The sequence below is a fragment of the Planococcus citri genome, chromosome 2 (assembly GCF_950023065.1).
Source record: "Planococcus citri chromosome 2, ihPlaCitr1.1, whole genome shotgun sequence".
Classification (NCBI taxonomy): Eukaryota; Metazoa; Arthropoda; class Insecta; order Hemiptera; family Pseudococcidae; genus Planococcus; species Planococcus citri.
The window spans coordinates 51,930,324-51,950,718 of NC_088678.1; the positions used below are offsets into that span (position 1 = coordinate 51,930,324).

At 30.6% G+C, this 20,395-nt stretch overlaps 1 protein-coding gene across 1 annotated transcript in view; it reads right to left on the bottom strand.

Annotated features, from left to right (window-relative positions):
• Positions 1-20,063, bottom strand: part of LOC135836397 (retinal homeobox protein Rx1-like) — a 78,454-nt gene extending 58,391 nt beyond the window's left edge. The window contains exon 1 of the mRNA XM_065351213.1: positions 19,412-20,063. Within this exon, the coding sequence (XP_065207285.1) occupies positions 19,412-19,691 (280 nt within the window). The 5' untranslated portion in view covers positions 19,692-20,063. The remainder of the gene's footprint in view (positions 1-19,411) is intronic.
• Between the last annotated feature and the right edge of the window lie 332 nt (positions 20,064-20,395).

Consider the following 20,395-nt stretch of genomic DNA (forward strand, 5'->3'; position numbering starts at 1 on the left):
TTGTAAAGTTTCAACACTATTCAGGAAAAGAGGGTAAAATAGAACTTAGATTTTTAGATTCATACAAATTTCTATCTGAACCACTTTCTAAATTGGCTAAAAACTTGGAAATGTGTCATTTCAAAAATTTAAAGAAATGGTTTGATAATACAGTACCACCTGGAAATGATTCATTGTTCAATTTGTTGACTGAAAAATTGGCTTACCCTTACGATTATATGGACTCATTAGAAAAATATGATGAGGAAGAGTTACCATCTAGGGGAAATTTCTACAACTCCTTGAATGATGAACATGTAGATGAACAGGAATTTTTACGTGCTCAAAAAATTTGGGAACATTTCAACATTAAAAATCTAAAAGAGTTTACAATGTTGTACAATAAAATTGATGTACTCTTGCTAGCAGATGTGATTGAAAATTTCAGAAAAACTGCACTTGAAATTTACAAGTTAGATCCACTTTGGTATTATACTACCCCCGGATTTGCTTGGGATTGCATGTTGAAAACAACAAAACAAAAATTGGAATTGATAACTGATGTAGACATGTTGTACATGTTTGAAAATGCCAAGCGTGGTGGAATTTCCCAATGTTCAAATAGATATGAAAAAGCCAATCATAAGTACATGGGTGAAAAATTTGATAAAAATAAAGAATCAACATTCATTCAGTATTTGGATGCAAATAATTTATATGGATGGGCTATGAGTAAACATTTACCATATGGAGGGTTTTGGTGGGCAAATCCAAACGATTTTACTTACAGTAGAATTTTGAAAATGAGAGATAACCAAAGCAAAGGATATCTGTTTGAAGTTGATTTAAGCTATCCAGAAACATTACATGATTATCATTCTGATCTACCTTATTGTGCAGAAAATATTATTGATGAAAATAGACTTCCTAAATTATTCACAACATTATATGATAAGAAGAAATATGTTTTACATTATTTGAATCTTAGACAGGCTCTTGAAGCAGGTTTGAAATTGGAAAAAATTCACAGAGTTATTCAATTCAACCAATCAGATTGGATGAAAGTATATATTGATAAAAATACAAAGCATAGACAAAATGCAAAAAATGAATTTGAAAAAGACTTTTTTAAATTGATGAATAACTCGGTGTTTGGTAGAACAATGATGAATGTGCGAAATCATGTGGATATAAAATTGATTAGTGAAGGTAAAAAATATACAAAGTATGTTTCAAAACCAAATTTTGTAAAATCAACATTTTTTGCAGAAGATCTTGCAGCTGTTCACATGAAAAAAACTCACATCAATTTCAATCAACCAATTTATGTGGGTGTTTCTATTTTAGATATTTCAAAAACATTGATGTATGATTTCTATTATAGGTTGAAGAGAGAATATAAAAATGATGTTAAACTTTTGTATACTGATACAGACTCATTAATTTTGTCAATAAAAACGCCAGACTTTTACAGTGATATGAAAGGAATGATTGATGAATTTGACACATCAGACTATCCTGAGAATAATATATATGGTATTCCTCAAGTTAATAAAAAAGTTATTGGTAAATTCAAAGATGAAATGAAAGGAAAAAGTATTGAAGAATTCATAGGGTTAGCTTCTAAATTGTACTCCATCAAAGTATTTGAAGAAGATGAAAAGAAAAGAGCAAAAGGAGTGAAGAAACATGTAATCAAAAATCAAATCACCCATAATGATTATAAAGAATGCTTAGAGAAGAAAATAACAAAGAGTTTCAAGCAGAAAATTATACAAAGTAAAAATCATAATATTTACACATTTGAACAAGATAAAAGAGGTTTATCTCCATTTGATGACAAGAGATGTATATTTGACAATGAAACTTTACCTTGGGGACATTATAAACTAGAAGTAGAAAGACAGAATTTTATCACACATTTGAAAACTCTCTCTTCACTAATATAAATAACTTTGGTTAAAATTTTTTTTTTCCTTATTATAAAATAATAATATGATCAATAATGAAAAGGGGCATCTTAAATTATTACTCTCTCATGTAAATTGGTATAATGTTTCAAGTAATCAGGAACTATCAGAAAATTTAATCAGAGAATTCAAAGACAAAGTATATTGGTGTGCAATTTCAGTTCATCAAAAACTGTCAGAAGATTTCATTAGGGAATTCAAAGACAAAGTATATTGGTTTGCAATTTCAGTTCATCAAAAACTGTCAGAAGATTTCATTAGGGAATTCAAAGACAAAGTAAATTGGGAAGAAATTTCACGTTATCAAAAACTATCAGAAAACTTTATAAGGGAATTCAAAGGCAAAGTAAATTGGGAAGAAATTTCACGTTATCAAAAACTGTCAGAAGATTTCATCATGGAATTTAAAGATTGTGTAAATTGGCATTGGATTTCAGGTCATCAAAAACTGTCTGAACATTTCATTAGAGAATACAAAGATCAAGTAAATTGGCATTGGATTTCATGCCATCAAAAACTGGCTGAAGATTTCATTAAAGAATTTAAAGACCAAGTATGCTGGGAATGTATTTCATGGAGTCAAAAACTGTCTGAACATTTCATTAGAGAATTCAAAGACAAAGTAGATTGGAAAGAAATCTTAGAAAATCAAGAACTATCAGAAGATTTCATATGTGAATTGAAAGATTGGGTATCTAGGAAAAAAATGTAATAGTTAAAAGAATTGTTTTCTATAATAAAATGAGTTCTATTATAGAATTGGATGAATTTATAACAAATACTTTAAGGAACAATATTCAATTATTTCAAGAATCTAAGCAAAGAGTGAAAACATACAACATTGAGGATGGAAATCTTTCTCCAGAAGTTGTGAATGATTTTAAAAACATGGACAAGTTTCAATTTTCAGAAAGCATATTGATGTTATATTTGAGAACGAGAGAAAACTTGATGAAAACAAATGTGAATACATATTTGAATGAAATGAAAAAAATCATTCCTTATGAGATTATGAAGGAAGCTTCACAGAGATTTGGTCTCATATGCAATGTATCAAAAAAAGAGTATTATCCATCCAAAAGGTGTCAAAACTGTGGAAGTACTCGAGAATTTTTCAAAGATCGAGATAATATTTTAATATGCAAAAAATGTTTTGCCGAGGTAATTCACTACAAACATAATTCTAAACCTCATTGCTTCAAGAAACAAAATTCAAACTACAATAGGTTAAGTAATTTCAAAAAGTGTTTGGAGAAATATCAAGGAAAACAAACTGATTTTATAAGTCCAGAGGTTTATATACATTTACAAGAAGCTTTATCTACATTTGGACAAGTGAAAAAATCAACTGTTTTTTATTTCTTGAAAGAACTAGGTTATCATAAACACTATGACGATTATATTCTAATTCATTCTAATTTAACAGGGCAGAAACCAAGTGATATTTCCCATTTAGAACAACAACTTCTAAATGATTTTGAAAAATTTTCCAATCAATTTGATTTGATAAATAGCCATAGAAAAAACTTTATAAATATGAAATTTCTTTTACATAAATTAATGTTGAAAGATGGTCACAATTTTGATCCAGAAGATTTCATTTCACTTGGCAACAAGAGGGAATGTGATGAAATATGCAGAAAAATATTCCTTTCTTTAGGATGGAAATATTCATCTAATTAACTGCTTTGTTCTTTTAGAACACTGTTCTAAAAGATATTACCACTTTTTATAATTTTTTGTAACCACTAAAGCTGTATAAAACTCATTGTTTGGACTCACACATCTGTACGCATTTTGATCTGTAAAAGTTAGATTTTTGATTTCAATAAACAAGTCTGTGGTACGAATTCGCTCATTAGAAATGATGGATTCATTGTTATAATTGAACCACTTATTATTTGACTGAAATTTCTCAAAATTATAAACACATTCAATTTTTGTATTGACTCCCTCTGTTTCCATAAGCAATTTTACCCAAGTTTTTGTCACCAAATGCTGTTGACTCTTTAAATTTTGCTGCGACACTACCAAATAATCATAGTAATAGTTACTTGAAGATTCACCAAATTTTTTTGTTCTAATTCGACACATGTATTGTCCTTCATTTATAACTTTCAAAAATGATACAACCTCAACCTTTTTCTTCGATGTTGAATTCAAATATTCAAATTTATTGATACTTAAACGTTCTGGAATGTCAAAAGGAACATCTTTAAGCCATTCCAGCTGATACACAAATTCTTGTTCTGAAAATGTAACGTTACAAAATAGTGTAACTCCCTCATTGTTGACTATTTTTTGAGATCTGAAGAATAAATCATGTTCTTGTAAAGTTGATACAAAAAGGGTAAACAGAATAATACCAGCACACTTCATTTTATAATAGGAAAAAAAATTTTTCTACTATAAATGAGCAATAATTACAATTTAGTAAATGAAAATGTTAATATAAGAAAGGAATTGAAGGCAATGTATCAGGCAAGTAAAGCAGGTAAAATTTATAAGCAAGAAGTATTAGAAGAACAGTTTAAACCAATCATTACACCACTAGAAAAAATTAGAAACCAAATAACTCAAAATGTTCCAGAAACCTTCCAAATACCTTCCCAAAATCTTCCAGAAACCTTCCCACAACCTACCCAAAATATGCTTGAGTGGAATAGTTCTCATGAAAATGTTCTTGGCGAAATAGCAAAACAATATTTACAATTTTATGCTGCTGATGATAAAAAAGAAATTTGTGATACTACTTTTGGGATTCGATATGATCCAGACATTAATAAATGGATGATTGGCAATGAAGAAATTAATTTTAATGGTAATAACATCAAGTTTAAAGGTGGTATTGAATTTAAAGGAACTCATGGTTTATGGCAGTTGTTGACATTAAAAAATCCAGATCCAAATGAGTATGATTCTGAAGATTTAAAGGATTTTTGGAAAATTATTGATAAAACCAGTAGTTATAAACAAAATAATAATCCATCTTCCAGAGTGAAATCAAGTTGTGGAATCAAATACATTTCTGTAATAAAACCTTTACTGGATAAATATCTGAAAAAGGGGGGAGGGTTGTATCAAAGTGATAGCATAGATAGTTATCTAGAAAAATTAATCACAATTTACTCAGAGATTCAAAAAGGATCTTTAGATGGTAAGGCAATAGTACCAATTTTAAATCATCTCAAAAAAATGAATTTGTATGCCAACACATCTGGGGATAAATATATTTATTGGGATAACTTGCCTGAATTGTTTGATAAATTAGTTGTTTTGTATGGTGAAAAGAAAGCTGGAAATTCCAACCCTCATTTAAGAAATGAAATTGTTAGGATTTTGCAAGAACTTAAAGAACTTTGAAAAAAAAAATTTCCTATTATAAAATGAATAGTGACTCTCCATGTAGTAGTGAAGGAAATAATTCTAATACACAAAGTGGGAGAACAAGCTCCCAGCATCAAAATATGAAAACATGTATTTTCTTGATGACGATTCTCTTGAAAAGTATTTGGAAATTTAGAAAAAAAGTGATTAGACGCAAAAAGAAGAAATGATATTTTTTTTTCTGTAATAAACATGAATAGTAACAACTTTAAAACTATATTGAATGACAAAATTCGACAAAGAATTCCCAAGGTGATGTTTGATGGTGAAGTGAAAGAAGGTAGTGGTATGTTGGGTACAGTTGCAAATTGGGCAATAAAGAAGCTTCCATTACCTCCCATGCATTTAGAAGATCATAATTTTACTGGACCCTGGACAAATCCAACTTTACAAATATTGAAAGGAGTTGAACCAAGAAATAAACTGGATTATGCATCTAGGAGACATGATGTTGCTTATGAATTGATGGAAGATCCTGCTGAACTTCATGAAGCTGATTATATATTACAGAGAGAAGCTTCAAATATTGCACGTGATAAAGATACAAGTAAAAAATTGGAAAAACAAGCTCAGCTTGTGGATGCTGTCATGGGTGCAAAAAGGTACTTTGGTACCGGTATGAAAAAGGAAAATTATGAAAAAATTCCTGTCAATTTAGATGAAAAAGAGCAACTGTTAATTCTAGAGGGAATAAAGTTAGGGAAACCAATTACTTTAAACTTGGATCACAAACAATTGATTCGAACAAAAAACAGTGTGATGAAAGAAACTTATTTACCAGTGACAACATATCAAAAGAAGGAAATCAGCAAAGCGCGTACTAAAAAGAAATCAGTCAAGATAAAGTTGTCTGCAAAACAATTGGAATTTATCAACACAAATAATAAAACTGGAGGTTTCTTACCTGCTCTAGTTGCTGCTTTACCAGCTATAGCTGCGGCATCATCCATAATTAAAAATGGTTTTGATGCCTATAGCAATCATAGAGCAAACAATCAGTTAGTTGAAGAAGTTAAAAAAAGATATAAAGAAGAAAAACCTCTTCACAAACAACTAACTGATATACTAGAGGAACCAGTAAAGTCTGGTACAGGTTTGGAAAACAACGAAAAGGTTTTGCAATTTATAAATAATTCTAAAGATATCAAATTAGCTATGAAGAAAGTAGGAAGAGGATTATATTTGAATCCAGCTTCTCATCGAAAACCTGTTGAAGGTGAGGGGTTATATTTAAATCCAGCTTCTCATCGAAAACCTGTTGAAGGTGCTGGGGTTAATGTGAAAGCAAAAAAAAAAAAGAGGAAGGGAGGTTAATAAAAATTCCTATTAAACCCTTATCCAATATGGAACTAGAATTATATGCAAAGGAATTGTGTATACCTTATTTTAGGGGAGTGTTTATGAAAGATCAACTACCAAAACAAATTGGAAGAAATGAAAGCATGATTATCAATTTAGATGATTCTATTGGATCGGGATCTCATTGGGTTTGTTTTTTCAAGAAAGATGATTATATAATTTATTTTGATTCTTTTGGTGAAAGACCTCCTAGTGAAGTACTAAACTATTTTCAAAAGAATGTATATTATAATGTTGACCAAAAGCAAAATTTCAATCAAGTTATTTGTGGACATCTTTGTTTGAAATTTTTAGCTGAGTTCTAAGTATTTTAAGAGAATTTCTCTTAAAATTACATTTCTCTAATATCCAATGCTACATAAATTTTTTCATCACCAAAATCCAACAGATTACCATCTTGATCTACAATCTGAACTACAATTTCCCTGAAAGAATGTGTATTTATTTCATAGTATAAGTAGTGATATGGGATTATCCAATATTTTTCACCTGTTGGAGCTGACCAGGGGTGGGAGTATATTACACCACCTCCTCCTTCTCCATTTTCATAATTTGTATTCACTAAATTACATTTTACTTGAATAGCAGTAAGAGGAAAAATGTCAATCATTCTATCTGAATGATGTGTTACATCTTTTTCTAAAACCCTTTCACTATAACCCAAAACTCTACAAATAGAGTTGGGTACACTAAAGTCAACTTTTTTACCTTCAGATATTATCTTTACTTTATGAGTATATGGTGTTAAATTCATTTTCAATTTATCTGCTGCACACCTTCTCTCTTTAATTGCTTGTAAGATATCTTCTACTTTGTACTTATCTCCAGGAATGTGAATGTAATGACGACACTCTTTATCTAATAACTTATCTAGATGTAAATCTTCCCTTTTTTGTATTATTGTACTTAGTTTATCAAATTCCTTTGCTTTGATTGTACTCTCTAGATTATCCACATCATAAATTCCTTCTGGAACTGGTATCATCTTCTTTTCATCTTCTGAAAGATCAAATCGTATATTTTTTCTCTCAACATTATATAAAGAGTTGAATTTTTTATCTCTTATAGCGTTGATAATATCCGTAACTTCGTAGGCACCTTCTGGAATATAAATTTCCTCGTGATTTCCTTGATCATCTACAAGATCAAACCTGTTGTTATGTTTTCTTACATTCATTAAAGAATTAAAGAGACTAAGAATGAGTAAACAAACTCCATAGAGTTTATTAGAACACAGATTAACTCTATTTTTAAATATTGTGTGAATGTAAGAAGATAAAGTTTCTCCTTTACGTTCGCCTATTAAATCAAATCTCATATTTATAATACAAAAAAAAAAAATCCTAATATAAATGAAGAAAAAACGTATTATAAAAGTAGTTAAAAGTGATATACCTATTGAAATTGAAAATTATGATTACAAGGAGGTGGGTCCACGATATAATAGAAATTTTCCAAATGTAATTCGAGCTGGTATATTTGGTCCATCAGGTTGTGGTAAAACCAATCTTTTAATTCAAATCCTAATGGAAATAAATACATATACCCATATTTATCTTTGCTCAAAAACATCTCATCAAGAAAAATATATTCGATTGAAAAACATAATAGATATTATCAACAGAACATCGCCAGAACAGAACATTGGTTTTAGTACTATATTACCTCAAGATTTGAAAGAACCTGAAGAAATGAAACCAAATTCAGTTATAATTTTTGACGATGTTTTGACAGACCCTCAAGATAAAATAGCAAATTTCTATCTGAGAGGAAGACATTACAATATTTCTTGCTTTTATCTAGCTCAATCCTATTCAAAATGTCCAAAACAATGTATAAGAGATAATTTTAATTTACTGGCAATTTTTATGCAAGATCTTAGAAATTCGAGACACATCTACGATAATCATGTCTCACATTTAGTAACATTTGATGAATATTTGGAAATGTGCAATATTTGTTGGAAAACTAAACATGGTTTTCTGGTAATTGATAAAGATTGTGATAATGTGAATGAAATTTTTAAACAAAGTTTCAAAGGATTTTTTTATATACAATAAATAAATGGAAGAAGCTAAAGAATTACATGCACCTATTAGGAAAAAGTTTTGTAAAAGAAGTATTGTAACCAAAGGTATTGATGATTTATGGGCAGCTGATTTATTAATTATGGACAAATATTCCAAAGAAAATGATGGTTTTAAATATATGCTCAATGTTGAAGATACATTTTCTAAATTTGTATGGATTGAACCTTTGAAGAATAAGTCAGGCAAAGCAGCTACAGATGCTTTTGAAAATATTTTGAAAATCTCGAAAAGAAAACCCAATTTACTTCATGTGGACAAAGGTGGGGAATTTGTAAATCAAACTTTCAAGACAATGTTGAAAAAACACAACATTAAAATGTATCATACCAATAATGAGGAAAAGTCTGCAATAATTGAACGTTTCAACAGAACATTAAATCAAAAGTTGAAAATTTATTTTGAGATGAGGAAGAATTTCAGATGGATTGATATTTTACCTAAAATACTAGAAGAATATAACACAAAAGATGTTCATAGAACTATTGGTATGCCACCTATTAAAGTTGATAAGGATAATGCAGAAGAAATTTTGATGAAATTTAACAAAAATAAACCCAAATGTAAATCGAATCAGAAATTTAAGCAGGGAGATAGAGTTAGAATTTTTGCATATAAAAAAGTTTTTGATAACAAGTACAAGAATAACTGGACTAAAGAAATTTTTGTAGTTGATGAAATATTTCACACAACTCCTGTAACTTATTCTATTAAAGATACTGATGGTGAAGAAATTGAAGGGAAATTCTATAATGAAGAACTTTTAAAATCCAAGTTTTAATAAAAAAAAATTTTTCCTATTATAAATATGATACAAAATTACATTGAAAGTGAAGACTTTGTAGTCTACAGACCCTCTCCACAAGATGACATAAATAAACCAAACAGTAAAATTCGTATAAGAACATACAATGAAGATGTCATTACCCATCCACATAGAAGTGGATTACTTGTGAAAGGAATTGTTACAGTGACTAAAAATTCTGACAAGAGTGCTGTACCAGAACTTGATTTGAAAAAAATATCATTTGTTACTAATCCACTACCACATTTATTTTCAAAAATTGAATATTTGGAATGTGATAAAATAATAGATTCAGTTGAAGAGCCAGGTGTGGTTACTACTATGAAAGGAATTGTTTCATTTGGTTCTGATTCGATTCACAATGATGGAGGTTGGAATATCTCCTCTCCAAACTCAAATGTTCTGAACAAATCTGGGTATTTTACTTTGAATAATTCTTTAGAAACACTATTTGGTTATCATGAGGATCACAAGGATTATGTATTTCACGTCCCACATGAATTAAGGTTAACAAAAACCCATCTCAATAATTATAATAATATGTTTCAAGTTGATAGTACTTTTGCAAATGAACATACTATTACTATAAAATTTACAGATGTTGCACTAATAATGTCACAGGTAAAATTGAGAAGAGAAATGGAAAACAAATGTCTAAAACAAATACTGGCTTCAAAAGATTTACCACAAATTTTTAGACATTGGGGATATGAGTTTAAAACTGGTATAACAACAAAAAAGTATACATGTGAATATACTTGTGATGGGAATCCAATATTTATTCTTATTGGGATGCAAAAAAATAGAAATGATAACATCAAAGTGGATAATAGTCAATTTGATTTATGTGGCCTTGAAAACGTTCAAGCTGTTCTCAACAATAATGAACATTATCCTAAAACTGAACTAAATATAAATAGTTCAGAAAATGATTATAATAAAATTTATCAAATGTTTAAAAATTTCAAACTAGCTTATTATGGTAATGAAGGGAAACCAATTTGTTCTTTAAATGATTATGTCAACAAATATCCCATAATAGCTATTGATTGTACCTGCCAACCTGAAAGCATAAAGGAGAGTACCACAAACGTAAAATTAAAATTTAGATTCAAGGAAGCTCTTTCTGCTGATACAGTAATACACATTGTAACTATTTATAATGTTGTTTCTACTTATAACCCTTTCACAAATAGAGCTGTTGTAAATTAATCTTACATCTTTTATGAAAAAATTTTTCATAAAAAAGTTTTTTATTCACATCATTAAAGTCTGACAATATGAATATTACTTGAGTCTAAGTTACATAAAATATGTTCAATTAAGCCTTTTGAAATATTGCGATTTACTATGTCTTTAAGTTCTTTTGGTAGTTTTTCATTTTCTGAAATTGCGCACTAATTTACTTTGTCTTTGAACTTTATAAATATGAAATTTCCTGATAAATATTGATACCTTGAAATTCTATACCCCAATCAACTTGATCTTTGAATTCTCTTATGAAATCTTCTGATAGTGTTTGATGTTTTGAAATCCATTTAAAATCTACTTTGTCTTTAAATTCTCTTATGAAATCTTCTGATAGTTTTTGACGCCATGAAATCCTTTCCCAATTTACTTGATCTTTGAATTCTCTTATGAAATACTCAGATAGATCTTGATGAACTGAAATCCTTTCCCAATTTACTTGATCTTTGAATTCTCTTATGAAATACTCAGATAGATCTTGATATCTTGAAATCTTTTTCCAATGTACTTGATCTTTGAATTCTCTTATAAAGTTTTCTGATAGTGTTTGATATTTTGAAATTGCACTCCAATTTACTTTGCCTTTGAATTCCCTTATGAAATTTTCTGATAGTGTTTGATATTTTGAAATTCCCTCCCAATCAACATAATCTTTTATTAATTCAAGGTGGCTCTTTTCAATAGTGTTCATTATTTATTTTATAATAGAAAGAAAAAAAAAATGTCAATTTGTTTTAATCAAATGCAAAAATTTCTCTTCAATAACTACCTCCACATGTGGTGGGTGCATTAGTTAAAAGAATCAGTTTCTATGATAAAGGTGTTGGTGTTTGTGTTATCGCTTTATTAGAGATAATGTTTTCTTTAACTAGTGGTATAATGGTAATGTTGTGATGAAATTTTTGCATTTGTTTGAAATGTTCAAGTTTTGAATGAATTTTTGCATTTCATTGAAATGTTTAAGTTTTGAATGAATTTTTGCATTTCATTGAAATGTTCAAGTTTTGATGAAATTTTTGCATTTGTTTGAAATGTTTAAGTATTGCAAAAAATTTTGCATTTCATTTCAATATCTAAGTTTTGTAAATATTTTTGAATTTGATTGAATGAAAAACTATGTGAAGGTTTATGTGAAATTTTTCACATAAGTTTCCACATACTTTTGAATTTAAAAAGTATTGTAAGAATTCTTACTCCAGTGCCAGGAAATACATTTTATATCTACTAGTATGTGTTCTCTATTGAAAATACGTATAAACAGATGAGAAAAAATATATTTGCCTAGGGCTCTCTATTTAGCAGTCCCAGGAGGGAAATCTCTCTACTCATCGCCCCCTAGTTTTATCTTCTTTTAGGTCTTGGAATAAAATGGGAGAAGGGGGGTGAAACCCTTGCATACTCGTATTTTGAAAATTAATATGTATTTTCTGTAATTTTCGTAAATTTTACTACCGCTTTGATTTTTTCTGCTCTAAAATTGAACGAACGGTCACGCCTTAAAACTCGAAAAAGTATCCGATACAAGAATCCTTGATTTATGGATTGTAAAGTAAATACCTACTTTAATTTGGGGCATGAAAGACTTGAAAAGGGCTGAGGGAGGAGGTTTGGTTGCTCTCAAATTTTTTAAGCATTTTTGAGACGTCGCTGCACAATACGAGTACTTTTAGAGCTGAAAAAAACATAGCGAGTACAAAATGTTCGAAAAAGAATGGGTTATTGATTTTGCAAATTTTGAGGAATTTTAAATCCAATCCCGTACCTCCCATGGGCCCCAAATGTACATACTGTCTCCGAAGTATCCCTTCTGAATTAGCGAATTTTCGCCGTTTTTAAACTAATCTGGTGGGCAGCATTAATTCCATTAAATATACCTTCAGATCAAAATTATTCTCTGGCGTTCGCTTTTCATGTATTTTTTGGTTTTTGGATCGAAGAAAACAATTTTTAAGACGGAGCAATTTAGCCATTGGTGACTCGGGTAAATAAAATTCGAATTTTCGAAATAAAAGAAACTCCACTGAAATACGTCGCAAGTTAAATTTGAAAAAAAATTGACCTTCTCCCCTATTCTGTGTGTAAACTGTAGTGTACCTAGAATTGGTATTTGAAAGATCTGAAAAAATTGGAATAAATTGGTCTGAAAATTTTTTGATAAATAGATACAATTTCTTGTTTTTTTAATTCACGAATCGAGTTAACGTTTCTTAATTGAACGCATAGTTATGGTACCTAAAAAAAATCAATCTTTGAAAAAATTCCACACCTACTCAAAAACTATAATACGCACTCGCATCTGCACATACCTAAAATATTTGGAAGAAGTTTATATAATATTATAGCCTAAGGAAGAAATAATTCTAAAATTAATACCTACCTAATGATTAAATTGAGCGGAAGACCTCTGCCACGTGTTAAACACATAATTTTTAGGTGGCGTATAGAATAAATTAAATTGTTAATACTAAATGATTGAAATCATTTTGCCCTTATGCTTAATGTTACATACATGTATGGGATAAAAATTGATTGTTAATTTTACACATCTATACATGTTAAATCGGATTTACTCGGAAAAATACACAACTTAGCGTGGGCACGTTTTGATATGATTCGAAGAGGATTTTCCCGGTTTGTATATAAAATCCGGGCGGCAAGCTTGTTAAGAAGTGTCAAGAGATTTAAGCACTTGCTACCAATATTCGTTGTCAGAATGAAGCGCCACAGTCCAATCATTTGTATTACTCTACAGATACATACAACAAATCTCTCCAGTCTCCATTCATGTTTAATACCACGCCGCTCTTCGAACCATTCGTATAAGAAAAAGAAGAAAAAGGATTTGCTTTTTTTTTTATAATCTGGATAAAGCAGTTGTCAATCATGTTTACATATTACAATGATTCACCTAGATTAATATGTTCTTCAAGGGAGTCAGTTTTTTTTTTGAAGATTTGTGAGTGTATCTAAGTATAGAATATACTTGGTGGATGAATGCAGGGTGCTAGATATGTATAGTTCAAAGGGGCAGGGGGTGTTTGAAATTGTAAAGATTTAATTTCAATTATATTAAGTATTTTTTAGTAGGTAATTCTCTGCAAAATTTTTATTTGAAAAAAAGAAAGAAAATGATCATGCTAATAGATGAAAGAAAACTGAGGCTAAGCAAAAATCAATGTTTTCACCAAAAAATTATGGAGCGCTTTTGCATTAATTTTTTTTGAATAATTTCATCATTAGAGGAACAGTTTTCCAACTGTACATAGATTTTTATGCCGAAAATCGATTTTACCGCTCTTTAATGAAAAAAAAGTTTAAAAAAACCAACCCTCTGGTCAAAAATTGCATCACACACATGATAATGGAAATCTCCAGTCGATTATACCGTCGTCGTTACACACTTTTGTAAAACTATAAATAACAAAATGAGTAAACAATTTGATGCGACATTATTGAATCGCGAGTACAAAACGTCAAATGATTTTCAAACTCTCTTGTTTGTCTAAACTTCAAATAAATAAGCCCTTTTATGTCTCGACTATGTAAAGCTGTCATTAAGTTGTACCATGCGCTTTCGCCCGTCAATTCAAAATTGATTAAACTTTATCACCGGTTAATACTTAATTAAGTTTTGTAATTAGTTTATCGTTAGTTTACTCCATATTAGAGAACCAACTCGTCGGACTAAGCGTTTAATTGAGTTTCATATGATTTTCAATTAATGTTGTTTTCCTGTATTTACATAGTTTCCGGTGCTAAAGGACTTCATAATTCGAGTTGAACAAACTAACTGTGTTGCGCAAAGGTTTGATACGTTGTCGTAATCAACGCACCGTTTTACCTACCAAGTACCAACTTTACCTATCTACATCATTTTCATAAAATGTTTTCAACATGCCGTAAAAAAATCACAGCTACCTGTCTACGTTCTGCCCCCCAACTCCCCTTTTATGAAAAACTTATGTAAGGTGCAAAATCTACCCACTTATTCGTCTAATATTGATCCAAAATATACGAAAAACGTGTTCGCAATCTTATTTTTTCTGACTTTTTTTTACGTCGAGAAAAAATTAATTTTTTTCTGAGATTGTCGTAAAATTTGATTTTAATATTAGCAGTTATTTTTTTCATGGAGTTGAAAAAAAATCTTTAATTAAAAAATGGAACTAACTTGATGAAAATATTAAATTCGTTGAATTAAGTTCGCTGCAAACGCGTTTAATTGTATTAAAATAATAAAAGCATTTTATAGCTTTCAAACGTTTCTATTTTGCTGCGATAAAAATTACGTAGCTTAGGATTGAAAAATTCTTCATTATATTAGGTATTCTATTGAGGCTATTCATTAATAATACTGTCTATCGTTTAAACTTTACTAATCCAATTCTTTTAATTTATTTTTTTTCAAACTTTCTTTCTGTAGTTACTCTTTTTAGCTTATTATTTCACTTGGTTAAGTTTTTTCTCTCTCTTCCTTTGTTTTATTTTGTTATTCTGTACGTATTTCGTTCTTTTGAGCTTTCATTTAGTTACTTCGCGGTGTGCGGTGTGATTAAAAATTAACTTTTGTTGCGATACAAACAAACGTAAGTAGGTACCTTTAGCAATTTCTTGCCTAAAAAGTCTTACCTCTATTGCATTTCCCCTTTCCTTTTGTAAATGAAATGTATTCTTTTTCGAGTTGAGTCGTGACTTATAATTGTCACCGAAAATTAGATAGGTGGGTGGGTAATTCTAGGTACATTTAGGTGTAGGCGGCTTTTAAAGTTGTAATTTTTTTGTTTAGGCTTGAATATTCAAGTGAGCTACAAGTTTCAATAACTTTATTGGCTCTGGTTTCTTGAATTTTTAAGATAACTCAGACACTTTTTTCGGTCTACAAAATGACATCGAAAATCTTAAAAAATTGAAATTTTTGTAAGCATGTTTTTTAACTGGCTGTAACTCTTTCAATTTTGAAGATTGGTGGGCTATTTTAGCATAGAATCTTTCTGTTTACCTTTGAAAGTAACATTAAAATTCATTATTGAGAAATTTCAATTTTTGGCTAGGTATTTATTATATTGATTTTTTTGGGTCGATTGGGAAGGAATAATATGTAGAAAATAAGGAGAAGAGGGAATAAAACAGTGTTGAAGTTGTGGTGTGTTTTCTCATTAGACGGACTTGAAATTTAAAAAAAAAACAACTTTTTTCTAGAAAGAGGAGGAAACGGGGAAGGGGGGGTCATTGATCTGGAAAAACGAGCTTGCTTCGTTCCTTTAATTTATGAATAGTTGAATATGGATGTTGCAGAGTAACATAACCGATATTGAATAATATCATGGATACCAAAAATTTTTAACGTCTTTATCCTCCACCACCCCTCCTTAATTTTGCCACAGGCTTAGATCTAATGCGAGTAAGATTATTACGGTTGAAGAAAATCGATCTCAACCAAATCTTTTGTCGTTTTTTCTCAATTTTTTTTGTCACTTTTAATCTGTGAATGAATATTGAAGAAATCATTAAGTTAATGAAATTATGAAGCAAGAAAGCAGCACGACTTCATTTTTTGTCGAAATTTCATATTTTAATTAAAAAATAGATACTTATTTAGAGTGGGTCGTTTTTCAGTTTTCATTTGAAATTCGATGGGGCCCAGCAAAACCATAGGCAAATGAATTTTCGTGTGATTTTCTCAGTGAGAGCTCAAAGTTTGCAATACATTTCAATTGTTCTTTTTTTTCAGTTTGAGTGGTCTAGTCTCTTATTGATGTCTTGATGTCTTTAGTCATCAAAGGATCACCTGAACCGAAGAAAATCGAAAAAAAAATATCAAAACGTATGAAAAATTTTCAAAATTTTCAAAAGAACTAAAAATTTGAGTAATTTTTCTTAGGTACATCGTAATGATTAAGTAAGTATCGTATTATCAAAGTAAATATACCTACCTAATGCATGATGATTTTTGATAATTTTTCCCGAAATGCCCAATTTCTAGAGATATTATTTTGATGGGACCTGAAATTCGTCTGTGGAAATCCACATCAGGATGTCTACAGGAATTTGTTGACCGAAAATCACTACCTTTTCACTTCTTTTTCGCCAACTTGAAAATAAATCACTACCTTGAAAAATATTTTTCACCTCCCCCCCCCCCGATCTTTTTATAGAGTTTTGACCAAAGTAATGGGGATGGGAAAATGGTTATTAATTTTGATTTGCGTATTATTCCCTTAGGTGCCTATGATTTATGAACTCTAATATCCATATTGAAATAGAAAGAAAAGATTTCAAATTTCAATTTTTACTATGTACCTACTCGTAGTTCAAATTTAAAAAAAAAAGAAATTTTGTTTCATATCATTTCATATATTTTTTCTTAATTTTTTCTATGTTCAACTTGAAAGTAGGTAATTACTGAATTTTGTTTGATTGGGTTTTCAAAATTTCCATACCTACCTAATATTTTTTTCAACCCATGATTTGAATTATTTCCTCCTTTCATGTTTTTAGTTTTTTATAAGCTTAGAGATATACCGAAGGCACTTTTGAGGAAGGGCAAAATTAGTAAAAACACCAACTTGAAACGCGTAAAATTTCTTAAACTTCAATCCAACTAAATTTAATGCGATGATACACCTGCATCTGAAAAATGTACCTGCCTAGGTTTGATATCAAAAACGAAGAAAATTTGAGGGGTTCAAAGTTAGGTTCAAAACAGCAAAGAAATCAAAATTTCAAGCAGGCAATTTATTCAAAATTTGTCTGTTTCAATGAAAATTATCTTTGGATGGAATAATACGTAGGCACATTAAAAAATGTCAATGGATTTTTAATTAGGCAGCTAAAATTCGTATGGACATTTCGTGTTCGTGAAAGAGGTTCAAGGATTTAAAAAAAAACGGCAAAGCGAAGCGAGGATAGAATTTTGAAGAAAGTTTTGATGAATAGTATTGATACTTACTGAAGTTGGAAAAAATTGATTTTTTTGGTAATTTTTAATAGGCTGATTAAGGGGCAGATAAAATTGCACCGTCGCCAAAAATAACCTCCACCAGCTTTAACTGCAATCGAACTTAAAAGTGGACCTATGTATTTGCGAGTATACTCGTATAGCTATAGCCCTACCTATTTTTTTAAACAGAAAAGTCAGTAATTCTTTAAAATTCTGGAAAAAACGAGAGGTTATCTTACGTATGAATCTAAAAAGGAAAACGACTATATTCGAGTTACGAATTGTAAAAGTGGTGGTGGCGGTGGGGAGGGGATTTGTATGCCGGGAACATCGTGAATTTTAGTATATTAGGCCTACTGATGAACTGGTTTTGCAAACCTAGGGAAAACATTCTTCCCCCCCCCCCATTTTTCTTTTTTCCCTTCAATTTCTAGTGTTTCGAATAATTTCTAAATTGTACTGTAATGAAGATTTAGGGTTTCAATCGATGCTTTATACTTCATCTGTACTATAATTTTATCAAAAAATTTTTTTTCACGACGTAAATAGGTAACCCCATACTTTTTCCATTGAAGAAAAATTTTCAAAGAACAAGCGAGTTTCCCCTCTACCTATCTTTTTTCAAAATTTCATCGATGAATTTCTTGATAAAAAATCCAATAGGCTATGAAATAAATTTCAAATTTCCGTTTTCTTCTTTTGTCAAAGTAGGTATAAGTAAACATTTTTAAAAGTGAGGGGGGTCACATTTGTTTTCCTTTTGATCTTTAGAAGAGCGAACGTGAATGAAATTGCTTATTTGTTATGAGACAAAACCAGTTCCAAAGTGTTGGAAGTTCGGATTTTACAGTGTTAATACGAACAAAAAACTTCTGGGACCCCCCCCCCCATCTCTTCACTGAAAAAATTATGTGAACCTGTAAGGATTGTACGTTTGACTTGACGTATTCTTGCTACTCCAAAATTCAAAAATGTAGTCTTGTGGATCTTGCGGAGGATAAAAAATCTCATGGGTAGATACGTTAGGCTTGTTGCATTGAAGACGTAACATGATTCGATTGGTACCTAGCATTGAATAAATGCCTAGGTAATGGAAAACTATTTTAAGCACGTTTTCAAATTGCAATGTTTAGGCCTTTTGAAGATATGCAAAGTAAGAGACGTAAGTACATTTTTATGGGAAGAAACTGTAATTAGTTTGGCAATTTTTGAGCTTTCTTTCTTTCTCTACAAATTATTTTGGAGGAAGTTTAAGAAAATTTAAATATAAATCATCGGAAGTTTTAAAAAATTGAATCGAAAACATTGGTGCAATTTGAAAGTGCATAACCTAGGCACCTTATCTATTGTTGTTGGATTTTATTTGTTCTGCAGGGCTCAAGTAGATGTTGATTAATTCACAAATTTGTATGAAATTTGATCGCAAAACATCGAAGATCAATAAAACATCATCTTCTTCAGCTTTTGTTCAAAGGTATGTTCAATTGGGCCATCCATCAAAACTAACCGGTTTCTTATCAAATTTGATAAGAATACTTCAACGTTAGCGTTACCAAGCAAAATATTCATGGCATATTAGTTCAAAGGCTGTGCTCAAAAACACTCGAGTATTGAAAAAAAAATGGAAAAAACTCACCACTAGATTCGTTTCCGGTAGCATTTCGATCATGTTTGGCATCTTTTTTGGATTTTAACCCTAGTATGGCGTCTATGGTATGATGCTTGGGTGGCGTGTATTTCTGATGATCGGCGGTATTGGCGGAGTTGCAAAGATCATTGATGCTGTTGGGTGTCGATGGTCTTAAGTTTAATCCGAAAGCATTGACTGTAGCTCGATGCTGCCTTATGAACATTTCGAAATTCGCGAAACCTCTGGCGGTCGGAGCCGACATATCGTCACTACTGTCCGTATCCATGGTTGGCGAATTACTGGTTGTTGTGCTGCGGTGGCATAAGGGACAGATATTACGCTGCCCGGCGTTACTTGTAAAATCGCGTGACTATTTTCCCCTGCACAACGACGGTGGCGTAGGTATACAGTCGTAGTTAAAACTTTTATTAATCACGATTACCGTTGAAAAAAAAAATAATACAGGTATATAAACGAGCTTAAAAGAGCGAAAGAGCGAGCGAGTGAAAAAAGAACCTTTGATTTGGTATTTTTCGAAGCTTTTTACGAGCTCTTCTAAACGATATACTAATTAGAGCAGAGCGAAGAAAAAACAGAAGAGAGAATTACTACGTCGGCACGACAGAGGCGCATACACACACACGTCACTATAAAGATTGAAAATCTTCTGGTCCAGAGATGCAAAGGCGGAGCCTGATGTATCCGCTGATAAGGAACCGACCAATAAAACCCGCCGTATTGTTGCTACTCTCCCCAAAACTGTCAATATGCCATCCTTATCGCGAACCTAACCAACCATACCGCGTTTACCGGATGGGTGACGCTTTATAATAAAAATATTATCGTAAGGCGACTTTGTTATAGTAATCCCTTCGTCTGTAAACCGCTACTAGATAAAGCGTTATTGTAGTATTTTGTAGTACAAGACTTGGGATAATGTTAGCGTTATTCTTCGACACACCTGTCCCTCCGCACGTTTCCTCTTCATTT